At 41.8% G+C, this 26,279-nt stretch overlaps 1 protein-coding gene across 1 annotated transcript in view; it reads left to right on the top strand.

Annotated features, from left to right (window-relative positions):
• The window catches only part of snx29 (sorting nexin 29), a 202,922-nt gene that overhangs the window by 42,000 nt on the left and 134,643 nt on the right, over positions 1-26,279 (top strand). The window contains exon 14 of the mRNA XM_078163261.1: positions 7,891-7,976. Within this exon, the coding sequence (XP_078019387.1) occupies positions 7,891-7,976 (86 nt within the window). The remainder of the gene's footprint in view (positions 1-7,890; positions 7,977-26,279) is intronic.

Raw genomic sequence — 26,279 nt, forward strand, 5'->3', positions numbered from 1 at the left:
TGATTTAGCATGTGTACAACCTGGGGGGAGTCGCTCCAACACAGACGGGACACAGAGGGTGTATTTCACACCTCCAGGTTGTGCTTTACCAGGCTGCTCTAAAATTGGACTCGAAAATGTACCCAGCAAGTGAGGCTCTTGTTAGTTTGATGTTTCCTCATAACCTGTACGACACTTGCTTATTTACATTGTCCCACTGACAGCTCCAGTAATATCAGCTGACAGCAGCCCGTGTACACTTCCCTAAATTTCACTCAAGACCGCTTATTTTGGAGATGCATGTCGTAACGTTGGTGTGATCTACACCTGTGTCAAGATTTTGTTTTGTGCAAGTGTGTCTGTATCCATCATCTGATGTAATGATGCAGAGAATTTTGTATTCTGGTTACTGTATTAGTACAACTTTTCATACCAGAGGTGGCATACTGGGAACATGCATATTTCTCTTTGCAAGGAGCCATGGGTATGGTTACATTTTTGCTGTAGGAAAGTCAGCTTAAAAATGTTTTAATAAATCTACGATTGGAGTCAATACTTAAAACGTGACCTATTAACAACAAACTAGGCTATGTCCGATCACTGATAATTCCCATTCAGTGGCCAACAAGGCAGAGGTCGGTCCAGTATATTGCACATGGTGACATTTTTCTAGTTTAAACCTTCCTCCTGTTTGACATATTGTCCATAGTCGACTGCCTTAAATAATGCAGAGAACAAGCACATTACACCAGCAGAGTGATCAATAATTTAGCAAACTGTGTTCATTATCAGGCTGTTGTAACCTGAAAAAGAAATTAAAGTATTCTTTGTTCAGAGAATTATTTATTCACAGCAAAGGAAGCTCGCTGTGAATAAATAATTCTCTGAACAAAGAAGACTGAGCAAACAGTAGTGTTGCTGATTAACTGAAGAGCTTTTGGGAAATGATTTCTGTTGGCTGCGTCTTAGAGTGTATTGAGTCATTACAACTATTGAAATCATTTAGGTACATAATGGACTGAAAACTTTTTAAAAACCTGGACTGATGGAGGAGGGTAGAAATGACTCATAGTACATAGTTACAACAAGTCAAAATGATGGATCAGTAACCCTGTCAACCCTGGTTTCTTATGCTGTTTGTTACTGGTATGTGTCAGCATTTGAACCTAAGAAAAAATACTTGAACAGTGCTATGTTATAGAGATATAATTAATTAGACTATTAAAAAATAAATAAAGCAAAAGTATTTAAATGTAAAATAGAAGCATGAGTAATTGTAATAGACTGTTTAATAGTGGATATTTGGTGTTTTTTCTTCCGCCTCTTTTTAATTTCAATGTGTGCTGGTTGTTTCTGCATTTTCAATTTGTGCTTAAAAAAAAAAACTCTGTGTGGTAACGCAAAAAAGAAAAAAAAATATTGCAACTTGTTACGCTCAGGGGGAGGTGAAGGAGTTGGTGCATCATTAAAAGTTAAACGCAATTAAGTGAAAATGAAATGAAATTAAAACAGAGAAGCAATGAAAAAACAGTGAGTCAGTGAATAAATGATGATATATAGTCATGACGCACTGTCATTGCATTAGCTAAGGCAACCTCTCTTTGTCATCTCTGGAAGGCTTTTGACACCCTTATGTGTGCACACAGGGCTGTTACCAGAACACTTTTTAAACCACATAGCTCTAATAGAAGTTTCTCAAAACTCCTAATTTCCATTGTCCAGTGGGCTTTCCATTATACATCCATTGATTTACTTTGTTTTAAGTTTTGACTGGTGCACTTTTATATTGATAAACCAAGTCACAATATTTGCATAACAGTAGTAGATGGAAAAGCACATAAATTTGCAGTTTCTTTTGCCCATTTTCTAAAACTTTTGGCTAAAATTTGCACTACATTTGGATGGAAGCTCAACTATTTTGACATGCTCTTGCAGAAAAAGCGGTAAGGTGAGCCAGCTCAAGACCCATTGTTAATGTTGTTGGTAACGCCTGTGCTTTTCCTGCTATGACAAGTCAAAATGTCTGCTGTGAAGCTGGTAAATTTTTATGTCTTGCCTGTGCTGGTTGTTTTGCTATTTTGGAGGCAGCAGAACAGGCTGTAACTACACCTTATTGGCTGATACGGCTAATGTGTTAGCAAAAAATTCCTTTTCAACTCATCCAGCAAATACAGAGCAACATTACCATGCATTCTGAGTCGTGCTTCTGGACACCTGATGAATATTAATCCAATATTTTGTGTCCTTTTATCTCTGTTTTTGGTCTCCACCAACCTCTGAGGGAACTATCTGTCTCTTCAGCAGCACTATGTATGCTAACTGGCTGTTTGGTGCTGCCAGAGTTGCCAGATTGGGCAGTTTTCCACCCACTTGGACTACTTTTTATTTGATAGGTTGTTGAAATGTTTAGGGACACACATTCGGTATTCGGTGGAATAAGTTAAAAGCAAGGCCGAATAATAGCGGCGTGTTTTGATAACACAATCAAACAGTGTGCCTTGACGGGTGGAGTAAAATGTCAGCAGTGTGGCGATCCATCCGTCACCGCACTCGCATTTGCGACTAAAAATAGTTTTGAGCGAGCAAAATAGGCTTAAATCATTCAGCACACTGTGCGAGCAGCCTACAGATTTCAACCACCAGCAGAAACGAAAGGCGAATCCCATCGGTTGTGGGTTGAACAGGGGTCACAGACATGGACAGTAATGCATTCCTGTCAATTACGGCGGCCATCGGTTTACCAGGCGACAGACAAGTCGGCTCCAATAATATCCTCTTCTTGGCGTGTGGGCTGCCCAGAAGTACCTGAACAGCTGAGCCAGCCGAACACAGACCATACGTGATGTGTCAGAGGAGAAACAAGCCATTCACAGCCCACAAACCTCACCACACTTTAGGGACTGTTCGTTACTTATGAAGGGACTGTCAGGGGAGGAGGGTGGCTGGTTGATTTTTATTTTATTTATTTATTTTATTTTGATCCCCCCTATGTTAATCACTTATTGATGCTGTTTTTGAAGTATGAATAAGTCAATAAGTAATTTATTCCATTGAAATATCATTGATGTATTATAAAAAAGTGATTTATCTTTTTATAAATGACAAAAGGCACATCTGCCTCATTTTCGCTGTGGTATCGTGATACTACTCAGAACCATAATATTTTCATTGGTATTGTACAGTGGGTCCTAATTTTGGTACCGTGACAACACTAATCTGGAGGGGGTTCATCTGCAAAAACTAATGAAAAACTAAACAACGATATTCGGTATTCGGTATTCGGCCAAGCGCTTAATATTATTCGGCTTCGGCTTCGGCCGCAAATTTTCATTTCGGTGCATCCCTAGAAATGTTATTTGGCGATTTGAAAATTTGGGCTTTTTTTTGTACGGTTGGGTCATTTCCCCAAATTGTTAGTTACACTGTGTTCCGCTGAATCGGTTCCTCCTCCTTATCTAGTTGGTATTATTGAGATTGGCTCATCAAGCAGTTACTGATATGACAGACAAAACCAAATCACAATAAAGGTCATTCTAAACTAAGCCCTTTACAAAGCTTACATCTGAAATTCAGACTTGTTTTTATGTTGATTTTGTTGTGTAAAAGACTTGGTGAAGACCAACTTTCATTATTGCAACCATGGATTAAAGTTTACTCATAAAACAGAAGACCAGAAGTGCGTCACAGGACTCGTATATAGCCACAGAGCTACGTATATATGGGCGGGTGTGAGGTTTTAATTGGGTTACTTAGTGTCAGTCAAATCTTGCCACTGAGTGTCGGGCATGTAGTGTATACTTAGTCTATCAGAGTTTCTTTTTTCTAAAAAGAGCTGCCTGCTGTGTCTTCGAATAGGGTTGATGTGAGGTCAATTCCTGAGCTGATAACGCAAAACTAAAAAGCTAAAAAGCTATGTAGACCTGAATGTAAGAGCAGAATTGGGTGGCAATTGTAAGTTCTAATTCTAAAGTTTGATTATTGCAGCTTTAATAATGTCTTTAATGGGTTGACAAACAAAAAGAGTTGAAGTAATCAAGTATTAATAGGCCAAAGCTCTACATTTGCTAAAAGTACGTTGTTTACCTGAGCGTCGAGTATCAGTGCCACTTCACTCACATTTTGTCAAATGCTGTAATCTGCCTGCTGGTATAACAACAGACACAAGACTCATTCTCAGTAAAATGAGACGCATCAGAATGTCTGCATATCTCCCAGAGCTCCTACACAAACACACACTTAGAGCAAGCGGCGTGTATTAGCTATAATTTAATCAGGCTGGAACAGCGTCTGGGCTGCGGGTGGTTCTGATAACAACGACGTGGACGGCTCCTCGGAGAGCTCGTCATGTGGATTCAGGAGGTCTCCCGGCAGGCGCCTCTTTTGTTGGTGGGGAATGAGGGCTGATAAGCAGGGCACCAAAAATCACCCATGGAGAATGAGGGGTGGGGGGACGGCGGCGGAGCAAGACAAAGGCTGTTAAATTTAACTGCCGAGGGCGTAAAGCCACACTCCAACTCTGATTGATTTCCTCCCCAAAGTCGATGATGTTCAACCGGTTAAGGCTTGTAAAGAGACTGCCTCTGTCTTTCACTCAGTTTCTTTATCACTCTGTCTTTGTGTTTGAGTCCTCATCTGCAGTCCAACACACACACCGCCACTGCTCTGAGCAGTACGAGTGTAGAACTGTGGCTCAACTGGGCCGTAACTCTGACCATTAACTTGTGTCTTGTTGAAATTACATTTACAAGAGCTCTTAAAATGCATCTTGGAGATACTGAACACTGAAATTCAGTTTTGCTCTCACTTGCTAAACGGAGGTCAGAACACACACTGCTGCCTCTTTTAATATCTGCATGGAGGCAGACATAGAAGAAGACTTATTCATAGAGAGCTTTCTTGGATACTGCACATACATTAACCTCCTTCCAGCCTGCAGATTTTAATATGAGCATTATGCAAGAGATGAAGTTTTTGCTTGGGTTTGTGCACTTTATTTCAGCTTCCCAGATGTTTGTGCAACATTTTGCTCACTTTTATTTATACTTGTATAAATGCATATTGTAATTATTATTTCCTGACTGTTTCTGTATGAATTGATGTTTAGTTTTGTGATATTTTGTTTGTGGAGTTTGTAGAACTACGATTGAATTGATATTTGAATGACTTAATTACGTGTAGGCTCTAAGGGTGTAACGTAACACAAACATCACGGTTCAGTTCATTGCCCAGTTTAGGAGTCATGGTTCAGTGAGAGTCAGGTACAGTGGGGAAAAAACCCAAATACACATGTTTGTTTTTAATGATTTTGAACAGACAAAGTGCAAGAGCAGCAGTCAGTCAGTCCATCACTTCAAACTAGGAAAGCCATTTCTTTTTATTGGCTTTTTAGGGGGATGCAAGGGGGTTTGTGAGAGGAATCAAACAACCTGGGATGTTGTGGTAACTGTACATATCTGTATGTACAGTATATATCTTAGCTACTTAGCCAACGGGGTGGCCCCATAAAACTATTTCTTTAGATTATTTTTTGGGTGTTCTTACCTTATTGATAGGACAGCTATAGATAAACAGGTGAGCTAGAGGTTGCCCTGGAAAGCCATTTCTGTACGGAACATGACATTGTGGATGAGGGAATGATCATTTTCAAAGAGATCTCTCCCAAACTGTCACCTCAAAGTTGGATGCAAACTATCTTAAATATCATTGTTTGTCGTCACACAAGATTTTTCTTAGTAGGAATCAAAAACTTCTAACAAGGACGAACAGCTACAGTATTTAAAAGTATCTGGACAGTAGTGTTCACCACATAGCGTACTTGTGTTGGACCTAATTCTTGATATTCACATGTTTTATAAAGCACAATTAAAACCTTGCCTTGCTTGCTGTTCTAACATCAGTATCTAGACAGACACTTTTGGACTGAAGCTGGAGCTCTGCTTCTACAGGATGCACCTAGGCGAACATGCATGGGGTCACTTGAAGATGTTTCTTTTGTACTTGTATAAACAGCTACTTTTATTTGGTCTCTGCTTTGGTGGTGGATCAGCCAATCAGCTTTCTTGACGCACAGGTTCACATCAGTCATGGAAAAGTAAAGATGCCACAGTATAAAAATACTCTGTTACAAGTGAAAGTCCTGTATTCAAAATCGTACTTATTTAAAAGTATAAAAGTATTAGCATCAAAATACACTTAAAGCAAAAATAAGAGTACTCATTATGCAGAATGGCCCTTTCCAGAATCATATCTGTGATATTACTGGATTCAAATTGGTGATGCATGCTCATGTGCCTGCTGGGTAGTTTAATCTTAGTGTGTCATAATTTGTAGTTGATTTATCTTTTGAATTATTAATCTGAATCTGCAAAGTAACTAAAACTTTCAAATAAATGTAGTGGAGTAGAAAGTACAATATTGGCTTCCAAAATGTAGAAGTATAAAGTAGCCTGAAATGAAGATACTAAAGTTCGTACAAGTTCCTCAAAACTGTACTTAGCCCACAGAACATTACACCACTGGTCTGCATAACACATTGTTGAGATTTGGAAGTTGTGTGTGTTGGCACTGCGAGCCCCTGTCATCTATTACCCATAATTCCCTTCTTTGCGTAGGCTCTCAGAGACGTGTGTCACAGAAAAGCATAATTCCAGTTTAATATGTTACTACCCAAACTGCAATTTCCTTACTATTGGACTCACATGCAGAAGTTATTTATCTGTTTGTGCAGCTCATCTGTATGTAGTCTAAAAATGTTTGTCCAGATATGTCTCAGTCCACCTCAGTATGTGATCTCAATGCATCTTTGGTGCATATCTTCCTGGAATTTCTGCCTTTTGTGAATAAAATCCCATTACAGTCTAACTTTCAAAGATCCTGTTACAGGAAAAGTTCACCCCAAAATCAAAAGTACATATTTTTCATCTCACCTGTCGTGCTATTTATCCATCTAATTTGTTTCTTTCCAAGTTGAGTTGGTGCATCTCCTATTAGCTCACCTAGCAACACTGAGCTAGCTAATGTTACAGCTCAGCTGAGGAGGATGCCATTAATGTTTACATCTCACGCTGTCATGAGTGGATTCATGTCTTTGCGGTGATTCGGTTGGCGGGTGTAGTTTGGAAGAAAGAAAATAGTTCCTATGTGAAACTGCTCACAACAAGGTCTGTGGATTATCGTAAGTAACCAGATCATGATTTCTGGAGAGACACATTGCTGTTGAGTTTTTCAAGTGTATTTTTTGGGCGCTTTGAGCACCACAAGCCGAGTGCCATCTAGTTCTATTATATTTTAGAGAAGGCAGACATCTTGGCTGATATCCCCAACACTCAGCAACTCACACCAAAACAATCTAGATTGATAAATAGCACTACAGGTGAGAGGAAAAATATGTATTTGTGATTCTGGGGTGAACTGTCCGTTCCAATTTCTGGTGTAAAGTCGGTCCACTTGTTACTGGCCTGACTGCTGTTGTCCTGTGGGTGGCCTGAAAAGCAAGCCGAGCCACATCTCTGTAAATATAACTCAGTCTGACCACCTGGATTAGATTTCAAATGTTTTTATTTTCACCGGACCTCAGGTGACAAGATGTCACAACAAGTTTCACACTGTCTTCCCCTACCACATGCTGTCATGAAAACACAGTAAACAACTTCCTGTTACTGGCTCGATGTGGCTCCCAGAGATGTTGGACAGAGAATGTACTGTGGTCACTTTGTGCATGGTAGCATCTTTACTGTGACAACCACAGCGTGCAGATGATTATTTTGTCTAAATGCACCAGTCTGAATGTAATCTGTTATGAGTTATGGCAAGGATATCTGACATTAAAAGGTCTGAAATGTTACAGTGTGTTAAAGTCATCCTTACTGTTTGTGTTCTCTGGTTATAAACTGAGTGTGTCTGTCTGTGCAGGGAGAATGAGGTCCTGAAGGTCCAGTTGAAGAAGTATGTGGGGGCGGTGCAGATGCTGAAGAGAGAGGGGAGCCAGGGCAATGATGGTAAACCACACACACACATACACACACACGCACACACACTCTGCATCATTATGACCTGAAATTAGATTTCATATCTGTGTCCCAGTCCATCTATTTTGCTCTCAAACAGAAATGCTTATAGATGAGAAATAAGGTCATCAGTTTCCTCCACATCCCAGATCAGTTCAGATGCATTTCTCAGGGGCTCCGATGACTAACCTACCTTTTCACGGTGCGAACCCTTCTCTCACCCTGACTTATCCTTCCTTTTAGTTTTTGCGTCGATTTGATAACTTTGACTTTGTTTTCGTGTTGCCAGGGGGATGTAAGCGGTCGCTCTGTGTAAAGACTGGCGAGATAAGCCCCAGCTGTATCAAAGGCAAATAAAATGAACATGGCAGATTATGGAGGGCCACATAATGGCTAATTGCATTTTGGGGGATAGAAAGGAGAGCGGTTATCTGTGACGCCCTGGAGGGTTTATGTGTTTGTGAGTTTTATTGTATGTTCTTTGTGAGACAGAGGTAAAGGGATACGTGGAACTTTGTAATATCAAGTTAATCATGTTTTATTTTCTTAAGAGGTCATAAGAACAAATAGCTATTTGGTGCTAAAAGCCTTTTTAATAACACAAGATAAATTCAGGGTAGAATTATTTATTTATTTAGGCGAAAGAATACATAGGAAGGAAAAATTCAGTTTTTGTCAGGATGCGATAAAAACACTGCAACACTGATGCATCAAACAGTGCAGGAAGCAAGCTATGGCGAGTATGGTAGGTCAAAATTGATACTGACATTGGGTGTGTACAGTTATGTAAGGTCAGGTGATATAGATAAAATCCTTTTGCACATAATGTGTACGTTCATGTCTTGATATCATGATTAAGATAGAGATATCTAGGCATAAATGACATGGCAAAAACTTTATGTCATCATAAATGAAAATGAAAATAAAATCAGTCACTCACTACATATGAGGGCTGGGTATCATTCAAAAAATTTACAATACCAGTATCCATACGGTGATACTAATACCCATTAAGTACTCCTTTAATACGTTTTTTTTTTCGACTTTATATGATACCCAATATGTGAATTGAAGCATTCAGTTGTGTAAAATGCCACCAGACACCACAGGCGTAAAGTAAAGCCATACTTTCAAACATTTTGATTTGCTCTCTGCAGGCTGAGCTGCCAACTCCGTAAATACACAACACTCAACTGTATGGCTTGTAGCTGCTGTGGCAGTAGGCCAATCACACGTCACATTCAAATGAGGAATGCTTGCAGTGATTGGCTGCCAGCAACACCGTACAAGGTGTACAGGGTGTATCCTGCCTCTCGCCCAATGTCAGCTGGGATAGGCCCCAGCCCCGCGACCCTCAAGAGGATAAGCAGTTACAGAAAATGAATGATGAGTGTTTCAGCTGACACCTTAAAGTTATCGAGTATTGATACCCAGCCCTGCTACTCACTGAAAAAGTAATAACATTACTTACTTTTTGTTATATTTAATAGTAGAAAAGTAGTATAGTATTCTAGTAGTAGTACTATACGTATGACACACTCTACAACTGAACAGAACCAGGTGATTCCTGATTGAAGGTTTACCAGCTGAATATAGGCAAAGCTATTGCGCCAGTTACTAGCTGGCAGCTAAGATGCCATGATATTTAACAACTTTCATCTCAGAATTTAAGGAGGTGCATTTCATCAGCCTCCTCAGAGGAGAAATTGATGTCAAGCCTCCATCAATCTCCCAGTAAAATACAGTACAAGCAGTGACAAGGTGTTTCTGGGATTAGCAATTATGATGTAATTATTTGTATTTAACTTGTAGTGGTTCACAATTCAGTTCAGTTCAATTCAATTCAATTCAAGTCAAGTCAATTCAAGTCAATAGAGCTTTATTTATCCCGAAGGAAATTCTTGTGCCAGAGAATGCTTCAAATCACAGTAACACTAAGTACAAGTACTACATTTTTAACGATTGACAACTGGTACCAACCAGACACCCAGTGGACTGCCCGGGTCAGGGTCGATCACTGGGCCCAGTTCTAGAACAATAGAGTTTTCAATATCTAGAAAAATATACAAATATACAAGATAAAAGTGACACTACAAAAACAAAACAATCACATAACTGTCCAACAGTGACCGTCATATCACCCAACCATGCTGTGATGATAGTTTGGGTCATCATTTTCTCATGTCTTCCACATAAGTTTGGTTAAATGTACAGTTTTGCTCCAAGCTTGTCTGATGCTCTGACTGCTCATGTTTGTTCCTAGATGAATAAAGGTGAATGCAATGGTATTATAGATTCAGGGAATGATGGGTGAAATAACTAAAACAAGATGCAATTAGTATGAAAGTGGACTTCCCATTTAACGTGCAAATTCACTACCAACCAGTGTCCAAAAAGCTGGGTCAGTGCTTTTTTTTACCTTCTTTTAGAGTCAGTTATTGTTCTCAGGTGCGTCGTCAACCCCCACTTGTTAACCAAGTGTAGGCCTGTGCATCTTCATCATGTTTAAAACATCACAACCGCCTCACATTTCACTCCTGTGGTTCCCAGCAATTACTGTGTTCAGGCTGTCAAACACGGCCACCTGGCCCGCTGACACTGGAGAGCACGGCCAGGAGAAACACTGAAGGGAGATGATTAGAGGTAGAGATGGTGATTCCCTCACACGTGAAAAGCCATATATATAATTAGGAAATAACCAGAATGTAAAGTCTTAACAAATCTGCTCTGGTGTGGTTTGTCATCAGGACCTCGATCATGAGTTTGTAGGTCTCCTCTTGTTTGTTTTTTGCCCTTCTTGTTTTACCGCCACTCATTATCCCTCTCCCTCATGTTGACTTTTTACTCTCCCATCATTTGTACCCTTTTCCCCTCTTCCTTTTTCACCCCTCCTTCATCCCTCTTGTCTTTCCCTCTCCTTCCATCCCCTGCTCCCCTCATCCCGACAGGCGTAGTAATTCCCTCTCCACAGCGGCGTCTAAATGATTTCATCCTCCCTCGCCTCTGTCTTCTCCTGCTAATGATGTGCCTCGTTCCATCATGCTTTGATGATGACTACCACAGTCTGCTGGTGTGTGTGAGTGTGTGTGTGTGTGTGTATAGGGAGTAGAGGAGGAGGAATAATGTGTGAGCAGTTTAGGGGGAGCAAAAATCAGGGTAAAAAAAAAAAAAAAAGATGGATGAATTTATATGCAAGCGCCCCTTTTTCATGTGCTGTCAGTACGTGTTCCCCGGGATCAGTGCGATGCCTTTTTGAAACCCCTCCTGTCTAATGATAGCGCTGCAGACGTGATCTCTTGAACGCTCCTCAGGCGCTGTCAGCCCCACTGACATCCCACAAAAGACGGTTCTTCTTTCTACTGTTTCAGAAGAGTGATAATTATTGTTGCATGATGTCATCAATCTCTGTTCGTTTGGGGGATTTCCCCTCTCCTCTCGAAATTTGCATATGAGAGATTAGTATGTGTGATCTTTATATCAACGTATATTACAATACTGCAGGAACACGTACTGCATATGTCCCTATAGTAGACGACAGGGTGTACTTATACTTTACATGCCACATTAGCGTAGCTCCAATTTGTGTACCGTCAAAGTGAACATATAAGTGCTCCAGATAGGTGTGTGTACGTACATGTGTGTCTATGTGCACTAGTGTATGTCATTAAGAGAAACCATTAGCCGAACCCCAGAGGACTTGTAGTGTTACAGTGACAGTCATGTTTACTGTAAAGCAGAATTAGATGAAGAGAAATCTCCAGGGAGAGTCACAGAGCAGCCCATCTAGAATTATCACACCCACGCTAACCCAGTTTTACACAGTTCCCATGGCTCTTGAAGATTCTTGAAGATTTGCACAAACATAATAAGTCTGAACAAGTTTTTGAACGTATATCGGTGGCCTTGAAAGAGCGGCATAGAGTATGCAAGTCACCTGCACACCTGCAGTATTCACTATATCTGTACAGATGTTTGCAGGAGGTTAGAGCTTTGCAGTGCATTTGGAATTAACTCTCCTCAGTGCAATCTGACATCATTAGCGCAAGTTAGTGTGCGCTTTGGTTTTAAAGCTTTTGTCATGTGACACAATCAACAACAGTGAAATACAATCTTTCAACAGATGCTGTGTGTTTGCAGCCAGTTTCATCATGTTGCCCTGGCTCATGCATCTTTCCCTGTCTGGGACCCAATCCAAGACGGACCTGTTGAAAATCTACACCGAACCTGACACGCATGAATTCACTTTCAAAAACTTAGAGTGCCAAAGTGAGTGCAGTCAGACTGACTTTGAATACACCCAAGGATAAGAAGTAGACAAGTGCAATCAAGTAAAATAAACCCAACTAGAGAAAACTCCAATGATAGTGATGACACGTGTAATCAGAGCTGAGAGCAGGTATGCTGGAATCCACTTGGGATGTGGTTCACAGTGGGATCCTACTCGACCCCATTTAAGCGGAAACAGACCGCTTTTCCCCCCCTAGTGTTTCCAAGTGGTAGTATTGCTGGTGCCGTTGTTGTTAAGACAACTGGATCGCTTTCTGTTTTCCCTCGGAGCCTAGCAGCTACAGGATTTTGTTTCAGTTGTTCCACCATCCACCATTTCTGTCACTGCATATAGTTACTGCGAAGGCACTATCCTCTTCCTGTTTTTGTTGCACAGTTGTTGATGCACTTCCTTTGCGCTGTAAATCAAGCCTACATTTTCCCACAAGATCGCACCCCGTGGCAGACAGAATTGCATACAGAAAGCAAGGCTACGTAAACTCCAGTCGTATCATTATTATAGCCATTGCATTGTGTAATCAACATTTACTTTGTGGGTTGAGTCATACTAGGAAATGATTGGACCTGTGAAGACCTCTACTCCATTTATCAGTGATTTACATCTTCAGGAGAACTTTGTGATGGACTTTTGAGCAACATCATGCCATACAATTAAAACAGGTAGGGTGGGTTGGGGAGACGAGGACTCTTGCAATTGCACTTGATGCAAGGCCCTGTTTGATCACATGTTGGCGATGCAATCTGAAGCTTGTGTTTCTTGGTTGCTGTTAGCATAAATATTAGGGCTGCCACGATTAGTCGACAAATCGATGACTAATCGACTATTAAAATAATCGGTGACTATTTTAGTAGTCGACTAATCAGTTTGAGTCATTTTTCATAGAAAAGTACTATAAAAGTACCCCAAAATACTCTTACTGCAGCTTCTTACGTTCAGATATTGGCAGCTTTACACACTCTCCCGTGACAGAGAACTAAAACCCTTTGGCGTGAGTATGAAACAAAACCTTAGATGATGTAATTTTGGGGTTTGGGCAAGACAGGCCGACATTTTTCAACATTTTAACACATTTTTCGATGAAATGATTAGTCGACTAATCGAAGAAATAATCGACAGATTAGTCGACAATGAAAATAATCGTTAGTGGCAGCCCTAATAAATATTGCTGTCTTCTGAGCTACAGTAATTCTTTTTTAAGATTTTTTGGCATTATTGCCTTTATTAGATTGGAAGGTCTAGCATGAAATGGTCTAGCGAGAGGGGATGACATGCAGCAAAGGGCTGGAGTTGGAATTGAACCTGCAGCTGCTGTGGCAAGGACATAGCCTTTGTACATGGGGCTCCTGCTCTACCAGGTGAGCTAGTGTGTTCCCCAGAGCTACAATCATTCTGACCTTGTCCAAAGTTACCTAACCTTAGCTCTGTTTGTCCATGCAATAGGGGCTACACATTGGAAAACCCTATTGATTTTCATGGTGTGTCTGATATGTGCTACAAGCATTATTAAAAGATGTTACAGTATGTTCAGTGGACCTGAATTTTCTGGTCAAAGCTATTCGACATCCTCAAGTGTAGCAGAACCAAGGAGAGAGGTGGTCAAGGAAGAAAAGGTGTAAAAAAAGGTAACAAGCTCTTGAAATCCTGGTACACACCACAAGACAGAAAATTATAAGGGTTGCAACTTTGTTATTTTTTAATTTTTTGATTAGTCTGTAATATGTCAGATGAAAAATCACAGTCTTCCGGAACCCCAGGTGACTTCTTCAAATGTCTTGTTTCGGCATTCAGTCTAAAACCTTAAGACAATTAAATTTACGGTGATATAAAACAGTATGGAGGGGGGTATGTTGAAGTGAATGTTGCAGCTCTGGATGTATAGCTCACTTTGAAAAAGACAGGTTCTAAAGGTGGCAGTCTATTGACTTAAGCCCGGTTAGTGTATGAGAAGCAGTAAAGGTTCAGGGCTGTGCGACTCGAGATGGAGCACTTTTGTCTGAAGCCAAGTGGTGCAATGATAGAGGGCTGGGGTTGGAAACAAGGGCACTGACTGGATAAGAAAACATTGGTTTTCCTGGAGAACCTGTGCTGTCTTAGTCCTCAGTGGAAGCTCTTTGTCTCTCGAGACATAATGTTTTAAGACGTTTCATTCTCCCAGGGGGAGGTTTAATGGCTCACTGGTTGACCGGCTGCTGTTTGACTGACCGCTTTACCCGGGGGATTGATTCCCCGGGGGATAGACTCCAAACCGGGGGAAACGGGTTTCACCTCCTCCCTCTGAGATGCCTGATCGCTTCACATGGTCAGCTGAAATTGGCCTGCCGTGCTGTATATAAAAAAGATTGGCCTGCCAGTGGCGGGATAGGGATCAGGAGTTATTAACCTGTTAAGTGCTGGCTGGGCACGCCGAGGACACTCGAGGAGATCGATAGCGGGTCAGAGGGCAGTTAGTCCGGCAAGATGGAATTCCCTCTCCTCCATTTTCTTGTCAAGAGCTCTTTGATACCTCTATTTCCACTCATTTTTATCCAGACAGCCCATTATTCCTTTACATTAATGCTATTTCCCCGTAGAAACAGTGAAAATGGAAAGGAGTGACCTTAAGGTATAAAAGGAAAATTGACCATGGGGGTTAGCTTTGTTTGTTTTAACTATTGCATTCTTTTTTGTAGCTTTAAAATAATATTAAAAACATGCCAGTCAAACTAAACCCCTCCTGTTTACCCCCTGCTAACTGTGTTTTCCAAGCCAGAATTAGATGTGAACCTGCGCTTTGCTTCATTTTGCTTTTTGCCTGTCACTGCGTACGTGTTTAATTTGTCCATAAATAAATCTGCCGCGGACGGCAGCTTATTCATCTCCAATAAGGAAATGGATTACATGGCCGTTTAAATCCCAATAAGCATCCCCTTGCTGCGCCTTGGTCTCTCCTGCTTCCTCTCGACAGCCAGTGGCCTAATGAGTGAATGAGAGGCATTTGTCACCGCTGCCTGGCCTAATAGGAGTGTGTAACTTATTCATTACACACATAGATCTGCATTTATCGTCCCTCTGTACGCTCCGCTTTGCCCTTGTAGGGCCTCGGGGAGGTCAGGGAACCTGCTGCGAGGTGTCAGCTGTGTGTGTGTGTGTGTGTGTGTGTTTGTTTGTTTATATGCACAAGCCTCCCTTCATATGCATAAAAGTGTGAAGTTGTGCTAGCATGTTAATAAAAAACTTTGTGTGTAGCTTTGTTGAAGCAACAATATGTTGTGTATGTGTGTGTATATGGAGGTGGATTTTAATTACTTGTTAACTCATGAGTATCAGAGTATGTTCAGGAGTTAGTGTGAGAAAAGCAGGTCATGGTGGCGATGGGTTGGGGGGTCATTATTAAGGAAATGTGTGTAGGTATGTGTTTTGTCAGGACAAATGTGCATAAGTGTGCACATTCATGTATTGCATCAGTGTTAATTGTCATTTTGTGGATGAGTCCCATGTCCCGCGAGTGAGTGAAGGTGAGACAAAGTGTGTACGGACGCGTGTGTGAGGCCTAAATTAAACTGTGCATTAGCGGCTGTAGGTGGGTATGAAACTGTTGTAACTGGTGTGTAAGTGGTTTATGTTATGAAGTTATTTACGTCCCAGTAGGCCGACTGTAAAAGAGCAAATGATGAGTCACTCTCTATGTGAGTTGAGCTTAATTGTGCCCACACGTTTTAGCCGCAGATCATAACAGCTCACATTGTTTAGCCTCTCAGGTCTTAATCCAACAGATTGGGTATGTTTACCAGCTCAAAGGTGTGAGGGACTTTCATTTGTTCAGCGGAGGGTGGTCTGTCTGTGTACATATATGACAATGAATGCAACGGATACTGTTTATTTACCTGGCACAAGAGAGGTGACACCGCGTATTGTTTGTCCCAGGTGGGGCCAGGTGGTCACCGTGCGTTGGCTTCTGCAGCGTCATATCTCGCAGGTTTCCATGTGGGCACAGCAGGGGTGTGTGACAGATTTCATCACCTGGACTGATCGGTGTTAATGAACATTTTAATCATCTCGCTGAACGCCAGAGCCTGCTGGGTGTCATCTCGTCCGCCTTTTCCCAGAGATAAATATGGAAAAATGCGGCTGAGGAGGGAAAGCACTCCAGCGGAGTGTAGATTCCCATCTGATGTATCTTTTGGCTCTCATGCAATCAGTGGGTAGCATTTGTTTGACTTTACTGCCTTTTTGTCACAGTACTTGGTAACACAAACATTTATACTCTCTGCCACTAAATCAGTGGTTTCCCAACACTTTTGCTGTCCTTCATAAGATTTTAGTATTTTCACAGACTCAGGGTTGGTTGACTTAGGTCGCATTCACACTGGCACCATTTGGTTCACTTTAAATGAACCCTGGTCCTCTGCCATGGATAGTTCGGTTCGTTTGGAGTGGTGTGAACGCTCATTCGAGCTCTGTTGCGGACTAAATGAGCAAACCCTAGTCCGCTTGAAAACTGGGAGTCTTGGTTCACTTGCAAGTGAACCCTGGTGCGGTTCGCTTACAGTGGGAAATGCAAACGGACTATCCAGCGAACCAAAGAGAGGATGTGAACTAAAGAGAGGAAGTGACGTAGAGCGCAAAAAGTGCGGTGTGAAAGTGAACCAAACCAAATGAAGGTGTGAAATTTTTCGGCATTCCTCGCCCAATCGAACCAAGACTCCCAGACTATCCTGGTGTGAATGCGCCCTTAGACTGTATCAGACGTGTATCAGCGTTTGTTTGAGATTGATTTGATTACAAATCTCTTCATTGCTTGCTCTGATACTCTTTGTACCTGGAAAACTCACAAGCCAGAAAGCACTGTAACCTTACAATGACACCAGGCTACCATGAGATGTCATATCACTGGCTGCTGCATATTTAAAATGTGTTTTTAATATGATAATTTTGGTCTTTGTTTGCTCTTTTCTTTTGATATGCAGTGTAATGTTGGCTCATCCTTTAAACATCCACTTTAGGAACCACTGCACTAAATGATGTAACACAGGCAGATACAGAAGGTTTGTAGTTTTATGCTTCTAACAGGAGCAGCTTATGGGAATGGGTAGAGTAAACTGGGTTGACCAGACGACTGTTGATGGCTTTACAGAGCTGGAAAAGAACGCCACCTAAAGTAACTTCATCTATAAAAAAAAAAAAAACAAAAAACAAAACCCAGTCAAGTAGATGTCACAGTTTTTATCTGTTGATCTGTTGTAAGAGGGATCAGCAGTGCAAGAAACATCCCAGCAATACCTCAGAATTTAAAGATGCCAAAAACAAAAACACAAAAAGCAAGAAATTCCACTCTGCAGGCAGCACTGTGTAAACCGTAGGATTGAAATCAGCGTCACGATATTAATAATATGCCAGCATCAGGTGGCTTTATTGACATTAAAAGCAGAAGCTTTGGCCACATTATAACAGGAGGTTGTAACCTCTACTGTTCAAAGGTTGTCTCTGGGCTCGGATCTCTCTCTCACTGTCTCACGGCTAATGACCTTCAACTCTACCTTGCCTCAGGTGATGATGTTATCTGTTTCTGGAGCTAATGTGGCCTCTAGTCCAGGGACTTTGCCATTTTTAAACCATAAAATTATCATATTGACGTATTAACAAGCAGAAAAAGGATAAAAGATATGAATTTTTAGGTAGTTACTTTAGCTGTAGCTGTCACTTTACCTTACCATTTGCAATTATTACCACAAATTTATGTTGCTTTATTTCAAATTGTATATATGTTACATTTTTTCTCTGTATTTTAACTTGCACTGTTTCATGTCAGTGGTTGTAGTTTTTCTACTGTTGTGATTTTCTTTATAAATATTCTGTGAGACCGTTGTTACAATGAGCCTGAGATCTACGGTTTTCATGGCCAACAGTGTTTTTTCTGTAATTGTTGTGCATATGACAATAAATAATTTGAAAGTTGGAAGAGGGAGAAATACAGCAGGTGTTTTCCCCGACAAAAAAAAAAAAGTAGTGTATAGTGTCAGTTGTGCTTTCTGCAAAGACAGTCGCCGTGGGCGGATTGTGAAATAATGGGTTCCTGGGCACAGACATGGAAAAGGCCCACACCACCTCTTCCACATAGAAGCGCCTTTTTGTAGTCATTTTGCATCTCTTTGGAGTTGTTTAGTGTTTGCAGGTGAAGGCCCCTGAGACTTTGGGCCCCTGGGCCTGTGCTCTTTCATTAATCCATCCATTACAGTTGCACAGACATGAGCTGACGCAGAATCTTGCCAAAGAAAAGTTTGGATTTTTTAAAAAGATTATTTCTGGGGCCCATTTGCCTTCATTATAGGACAGCTCAGGAATGACAGGATAGGGGGCAGAGAAAAGGGGGATGACACGCAGCAAAGGGCCTCAGCATGGGATTGAACCTGCGTCCCTGCAAGGACTCTACCAGGTCAGCCAGAGGTTGCTCCACATTAGGGTCTTTAAGTCTGTGGGGGTATTCTGAAAATGGCGTGTCTGATGGTGTGACCTGGGACCCTTGCAGACGTGTCAAGCATAACTCAAGCATAAGACCTTGCCCGACTTCCTTCCCCATTGCCTGCACTTGAATGAAAACCTGAGAGCTGTCGGGGAGTCTGTCACTGTCTCAGTTTGTCCAAATCCTTCTATGAATACATTTGCTGAAAGTCCCCTTGAACATAAACTATGTTCCTCACAATAGCCTCAACAGGTAAATGTAAGTGAAAGCTAAGATCTCGCACTTGTTTCAACTATGAAATCATCTTCAAAAAGGGATCAGCGAAGAGCTTATAGAGGTACCGAGAGGATTTTCAAGCATTCAGCCGAGCCGAGGCATTGTGTGCAAAATTTGAGAGCAACTCAATTTGAGGAGGATGTTTCTAATATTTGTGCTCGCTCAATCCTCTTGAAGCTTTGTAATGGAGTGAGACGTCTGTCTCTGACATGGGATTAAGTAAAGCGAGAGCTATGACTATGAGTCTGGAGACAGGGAAGACGGAGGCAGAGGAGGGGAGGGAGGGGAAGCCTTCAGGTGATGCATCTGGAGATTCACCTTTTCTCTTGCCTCAGGGTGTTTTGAATCCACACACTCATACACACACACATGCCTCCAGGCCATTACTGTACCTGGTACACAAAGTCTCCACAAGTTGCATCCCCACTGTCCCGCAACCACACAGGTTAACGTGTGTGAGACTGGGTGTGTTTTGCAAAACCACCTCTAAACTAGCACAACACACAATCTCTCTTTTTAACATCTCCTCTTTCTCCCTCCTCCTCCTCTTCCCTTCTGCCTCCTTCCTCTATCTTGGGAATGATTACATCTGGTCCCAGCTCGCCCACCTGCCTCCTAGCCAGTGTAGTTTAGGAACTGATGCTGTATTAGCTCAGAGCCAGGCTAGCCAGTCTTTTGCTGCATGGCTGCCTGCGCTGATGATGATAACACAGCACAGACCTGCTTCAGCATTTCGGCGGGGCGGAGCACGGGCTAAGCGGTCCGGGTTGTATAGACCAGATGTCGGGGACAGAGGGGCGACATGATGGCCGCTTGTCACGCCGGCTGTTGTTTTACTTTGACACATGTTTCTGCTGCGGCGGCGGGCGCGCGGCGGAGCTGCGAGGTGGTGTGACAGCCGGGTGTGTGTTTCACTAAGTACAGAAGGAGAGTTTGAGGTTAAGTGTGTGTGTGTGCTGAATCACAGAAGAGTGACTGCACACTTGTTTAAAGGGGGCGGTTTTTAATTACAACAGCAGCTGTATGTCGGGTACCTGCGGCAGTCCCACCGATTTTCACACCTCCTCTCACTGTTGTTGCAATGCACTCTGGGTAGGAGGTAGAGGCTTACAAGGATACTTCAGTGGCAGTGATGTCATTGGCTTGGTTGGACCGAGGGGGATATTAATCAGAGCTGATCGGTGCTCTGTGACAGCCAGCCTACGCAGCGTCCCACACACAGAGCTGATAATGAAATTGTAGGAGCATCTGTCTCTGTTGTCCTTTCTCCTGTTAGTGTTGTCTTCTCTTGCTTGTAAACACTGTGGTTGAACATGAGGACTGTTACAGGAAAGTTGTGGTTATTTCTCACCTTCTGCTTTTTATCTAGAAGAGGCAGCGTGTCATTTTGTGGCTTGAACTTAAAAGTGTTCATATGTTTAATTTGAATCAGCGGCATCAGAAAAAAAAGCCAAAACAAAAACAGACATCCTCCAGTGAATTTAAAATGAACCGTAAATGAACTGCAGCAGATGTTGCCCACTTTTCAAAAGTAGGGTGTGAATAAATTAGTTTGAATGTGGATGGTAATGTTGATGTTTATGACTTCAGACAGCTGACATCAGTTCAATCCCTGTTATGTTAAATGTGTCTTTCTCTTTCATTTTCACAATTTGCGGTGCCAGGTGGAAAATATCAGAACGGGCTGAACATCTTCAAACGCACCGCTGGTGTTGCCTCTACTTTTTATTTTCCCTGACATCATGATGGGCTGCTCTGATTAATTACCGCAAAGCGAATGCACATTGTGATCAATCGTTCATTGTTAGTTGACAGATCGTGACGCATCTCGTCCCATGATCAATTTAATTACTAGATGACTGTCAAAACAAATTCCTCACTCATTGAATATACGGCCTTTTTTGTTGTCATCCTGTTGATCTCCTTTGTCTCTCCAAAGGTTAATGTTATATTTCCTAAAATTGCAATAATTTCTTTTGATATTAATGGAAGCTGTCTTTATTTTAGACAAGGAGCCTCCACTTTAACGTGCTTCAGGAAAACACAAGAACATTGATGTTAATGTATTTTTACAGTCTGCAGTTCTTAGGTATGAAGAAAAATATGACTAAGGGGGTTACCTTTCAGCGTGTTATGTACTAACTTGCGTAGTGTGTGAGTTTCCATAGGGTAGTGTGCACTTCCTCTTCTTCTTCCTTTTCTTCTTCTTCGTCTTCTTTGTCCTCTCCTTCATAATGGCATATTGTTACCTGACAGAGCATTACCTCCCACACTGGACTGGGATTGTTGCCCACAAAATTATCAGCTGGCTTGTTTTTTACACCAGAGCAACCGCAACTGCTGCAGACTCCTCAGCCACCATTTTCACAACTTTGTAGCTGCTACGTAGCCAAGATGGCGACCAATTTTCCACACTGAACTTTTTGATTGTTACGAATACACCATTCGGATACTCCTAGTGCACTGCATTTTGCCATACTTGTCAGTGTGAAGCACTTATGCATTCAAAATAGCAAATTCATGTATGAAAGAACAGGAATTAAGGCACAGCGTAAGAATCTACACCCATGATAGCAGCGTTGTCGGACTGCACTTTTACATGGTGCCTTAAGATAAATGCTAATGCTGACTTGCTTACAGTGAGAATGCTATCATGCTGATGCATAGCAAGTATAAAGTTTACCAAGTTCACCATCTTTCCTTAGTGTATTAAAGTCCCACTGATTGTCACACACCTGAGTGTGTGAAATTTGTTCTCCGCATTTGACCCATCCCCTGAGGGAGCGGTGAGCAGCAGCGGTGCCACGTTTGGGAATCATGTAGTGATCTAACCCCCCAATGGGGGTGGGGCGGCATTAGCTCAGTCCATAGGGACTTGGGTTGGGAACCGGAGGGTCGCCTGTTCGAGTCCCCGTCCGGACCAAAATATGGAGCGTGGTGGCTGGAGAGGTGCCAGTTCACCTCCTGGGCACTGCCCTTGACCAAGGCACGACCCCCCAACCGCTCAGGGCGCCTCACGAAGGGCAGCCCCCTCACTCTGACATCTCTCCACTTTGTGCATGTATAGGTCCTGTTTGTGTATGTGTGTGTCTTTCGGACCTGTGTGTAATTGACAAGCAAGAGTGAAAACATTGAATTTCCCCTGAGGGGGATTAATAAAGTAAATAAACCTAAACTTAAACTTATAAACAATTGCAACCCCTGATGCTGAGTGCCAACAAGGGAGGCAGTGGGTCCCATTTTTATAGCCTTTGGTATGACCCCGGCCGGGGATTGAACCCATGACCTCCCAGTCTCAGGGCGGACAGTCTACCGCTAGGCCACTGAGCTGAAACCCTAGCATGCTAACATCTTTCTAATTAGGGAGAAACACAAAACACAACTGAGGCTGATGGGAAGTTTTGCAGGCATGTGAACATAAACTTACCTGGGTCCAGACCTTTAAATCCACGAGTTCAAGTTGACTGATTCATCTGGCATCGGGACATGAAACATAGGTTTCTTGATAAAAATAAAAGACGATCCAGTGAGCGCTGCGGAGGGACTCGACTAGTCAGTTAGTGCCTTGGGCGAGACTAATGCAGTTGTCAAGCTGTTGTCAGATGTTTTTTAAGCGAGCCCTGGAACCAATGAGAAGCAGTAACAACAAAGACGGGTGCTTTAGACAAGATAGACACAGCTATCGAGGCTGTTCGTATTGTGTTTTACTTTGCTCTGCTCCACTCTTAAACCCTAGCAAAATGGGTATGTTGGCATGGCTATGGATTTGTGTGAACCTAACATGACATTAGATTTAGTCAGATACGTTGGTCTCTTATGATTGGTCGGGAAATGTTGAATCCCCCTCTACCACAGAAATCAGTTAGAGTGGATGCAATGTCAGACTGAAAATGGAAACTAAGTGTATCAAGTTTGCAGTCCTGTCTGATATCAGGCAAATCATAAATCTAAGTATTGGGCAAATAGGAATTTGACTTGGTAATAGTGAAAGTCAGAGAATCACGTACTTTTTCAAATTCAACCTGGGGGCTCAGTAATGTTTGTAATTTTCACTCAAAACCAGAAATGTCATCCTCATGGTGTTGCTAGAGGAAAAGGGAGAGAATCACCAAAGGGATCAGGTTCATCCTCTCAGCACCATGGACACATGTACCAAATTTAATGGCAGGCCAACCAGTACTTTTTGATATTTCAGTCTGGACGCAGGAGGCATACCAACCAACCAACATCACCATCCTTGGAGCCTCTAGTGTGGCTAAAAATGGAACATTTTGATTTTCATTTTTGCTGTGTTAGACTTCTCTGGAGAGCGGTGGTCTCTGTAAATTCAAAGGGAAATAATTGTACAGTGACGTAAATCATGATTAGAAGTGACTGGTGTAATGGCAGGAACAAGGAAAATAATGGAAGTTTGAAAAAAATAATCATCCTGTTCTTATCCAGGGTAATTTTCAGCAAGTACAGACCGATGAGCTTCCGTTCTTTGATCAGCGAGATTACAAGCAGACAGAATAAGGACTGCAAAGGTCAAACCTACAATGCCATGACAAATTGCTGCAACCAGAGCAGGTTCAAGTAGCAGTGCTAAGAGTCGACTAAGTGCTAAGAAAATAGCAGAAAAAAGAGCCACATAGAGAAAGACATTCCAATTTATTCTGCTCAGCAGCATTCCTGTAATGATAATAATAATAATAAATTTCGTTTGGAGTGCCTTTCAAGGAACCCAAGGATGCTGCACAACACAAAAGAATCATTCTTCTTGTCTCGTCTCAGATTGAGTCTCCAAACATGTGGGAGTAATCTGTTTTGAGTGATATGTCTCGGCTTGATTATGAGTTTTCTTTTTCTTTTTTGGAGCACTGCTGGGATTTGGATATGAATATTTAGAGTCTTACACAGATAACTATCCACGCTCGTTTGGAGCCTTTTCATTTCAAACCCCATGGAGCCTTTGAGAAGCCGCCGCAACTCTCTCCTGAATAAGTGCCACCAGCAACCCAGCAAATCTCTATCTCTTTATCGCTGCCTCGCAGCGTATCTACCCCCCCCCCCCCCCCCCCCCGCACTGAATCGCTGCTCCCTCTAAGACCCCCCCACCCCCACCCCTTTATTTATGTGTGTGTGTTTGTGTGTTCAACTAATGTCTGAGTGTTTAGCTTGTTAATGTGCTATGTGATAAGAGCCCAGCTCTATAAACAACTTAATCCTGCATCTTATATGCCGGGGAGCACCGCTCTCTGCTCCTTCAAAGACCTGGAGGCTTAAGAGGAGAGGTGCAGGTGAGTGGGGGTAGGGGTGTGTGTGTGTGTGTGTGTGTGTGTGTGTGTGTTAAATGCTGTTTCGGAGGCTAAAGTAAAGGGAAACAAGAATTATTGCCTTGTGGTTGTTTTCCTCCGTAAACCAGTCAAGTTGCAGTTACAGTTTATATCTGTGTCTGTCCAGACTCATATCACTAACGTTAGTGCCAAATTTGAAGAAATTCCCTCAAGTTTGTCTTTAGATACTGCGTAAACGACAATGAGATAAACGCAAGGCCATGGTGACCTTGACCACCAAAATCTATTTAGTTCACTGTTGAGGTCAAGTGGACATTTGTGCCAGATTTGAAGAAATTCCATCAAAGTTTTAAGCTTAGGTTTTGATTATTTGTGCATGAGAATGGGACGTATGCACAGTCAACTTGATAACACGATGCCACCAGTGAACTGAAATTACAATACATTTTGGTCATAAGTTAGTATGTATGTCCTTAGTGTTTGTGTTAACTGGTTTTGGTCAAAATTGTAATTTTGTATGTAATCGTGAGAGTGTGCAGGAGCTGTTGATAACTCAGCAGGTGTTGAATTTACATGAACAAAAAGTAACAAGTGGTTATCAGGGCTAATTTTAGTAAGCTAGGCTAACTAGCTTCCAATTTCCAAGTGTAATACAAAATAAACAGCATGATGGGTCCTCCCAATAGTTGACCGTTGTAAAGGGACAGACGTCTTAATGGAATTGTTCACCTGAAAACAATATAAATTGTATATAGTACGCAGCTCCCTAGTCTCTCCATGGTTCCACAACAAAAATCTATCAAAAGGCATTGAGGTGAACGGGGCACCTGAACAATGAAAGCATATCAGTGCACACAGATGGACGCCAAATGAAAGACAATAAAAAAGTTAAGAAACGTCTGAAAATCTTTTCTAAAAAGATTGTGGGCTCATGAATTCCAAAGTTTTTTTGTTTAGAAAAATCTTTCTTTTTAACGTTTATAAACCAAGCAAACCAAGCAAGGAATTTGTTGTGCGCATGTATAGTTGCGTTTGGATTTTGATGAGCCCACAAATGGAGACGAGACACTTGGATATTGCTGCACAATGATTTTCAGAAAGTTTTCTGGATGTTTTACAGTGTTATTTTATTTTTTCCTCTGTCTTTTGTCCGGCTTCAGTCACAGTCTGTTTGCACTGATATGCTTTCATTTTTTGTCCAGTCTGCTCTCCTTAACACCGTTTATAAAACTTTTCTGGGAATCAGGAGTTGAGCACAATATGCAATACTATACATTTATACAATTTATATTGTTTTTGGGTTAACTATTTCTTTCAATAACTTTCATACTTAACCAGGGCTATGTATGCTTGTTGAAAGAAAGTCTTGTATCAGTGTTTATTGGCTGTAAAAAGCTGACATGTTCCGGTTGGTGCTTCTCCTAGCAGAGCTGGACCTCACATGTCTCAGATGCAGTGGAAAACGCCCACCCAGAGGCTTGAAACTTAGATGCTCTTTCCACAAATATGCCCAAAATGATTTTCTCCTCTCCTCTATGCACAAAAGCTGTAGTTTTGTCGACCAGTTTAAATGTACTGGAATTCAGTTAAAGACTTTTGGGAATGTTCGATATCGTCACGATCTCTGGTGCTTTAATGCCACTCTGCTATTATTCAGTGTCAATAACACTGGCGCTATGCAATCTTTGTCAAACAGTTTCAATACATCGAACATCTAAACTTTAAAGCTTCTACCAAGTGTGCTCCTGAAATAGAATTAAACTTGCAGCACACATTTGCAGAAAGAATCAGTAGTGTGTAAAATTGAATATTGTATTAAATTGTCTTCAGCAACATCAGAGTAGTATTGACATGCCACTGCTCTTGACTATGCTGGAGGAGGGTAGGGGGTGTAGGAGGATGATGAGGGATGCTGCGGAGCTTCTTACTCTAACGGCTTCCAGAAGCTCTTTTTATATTGGTCAAATACCTGTGCAGAGGATAAGGAGAGCTCTAAAGGCCTTTGCTGCACTTCC

This window comes from Epinephelus lanceolatus, chromosome 21, assembly GCF_041903045.1.
Source record: "Epinephelus lanceolatus isolate andai-2023 chromosome 21, ASM4190304v1, whole genome shotgun sequence".
Taxonomy (NCBI): Eukaryota; Metazoa; Chordata; class Actinopteri; order Perciformes; family Serranidae; genus Epinephelus; species Epinephelus lanceolatus.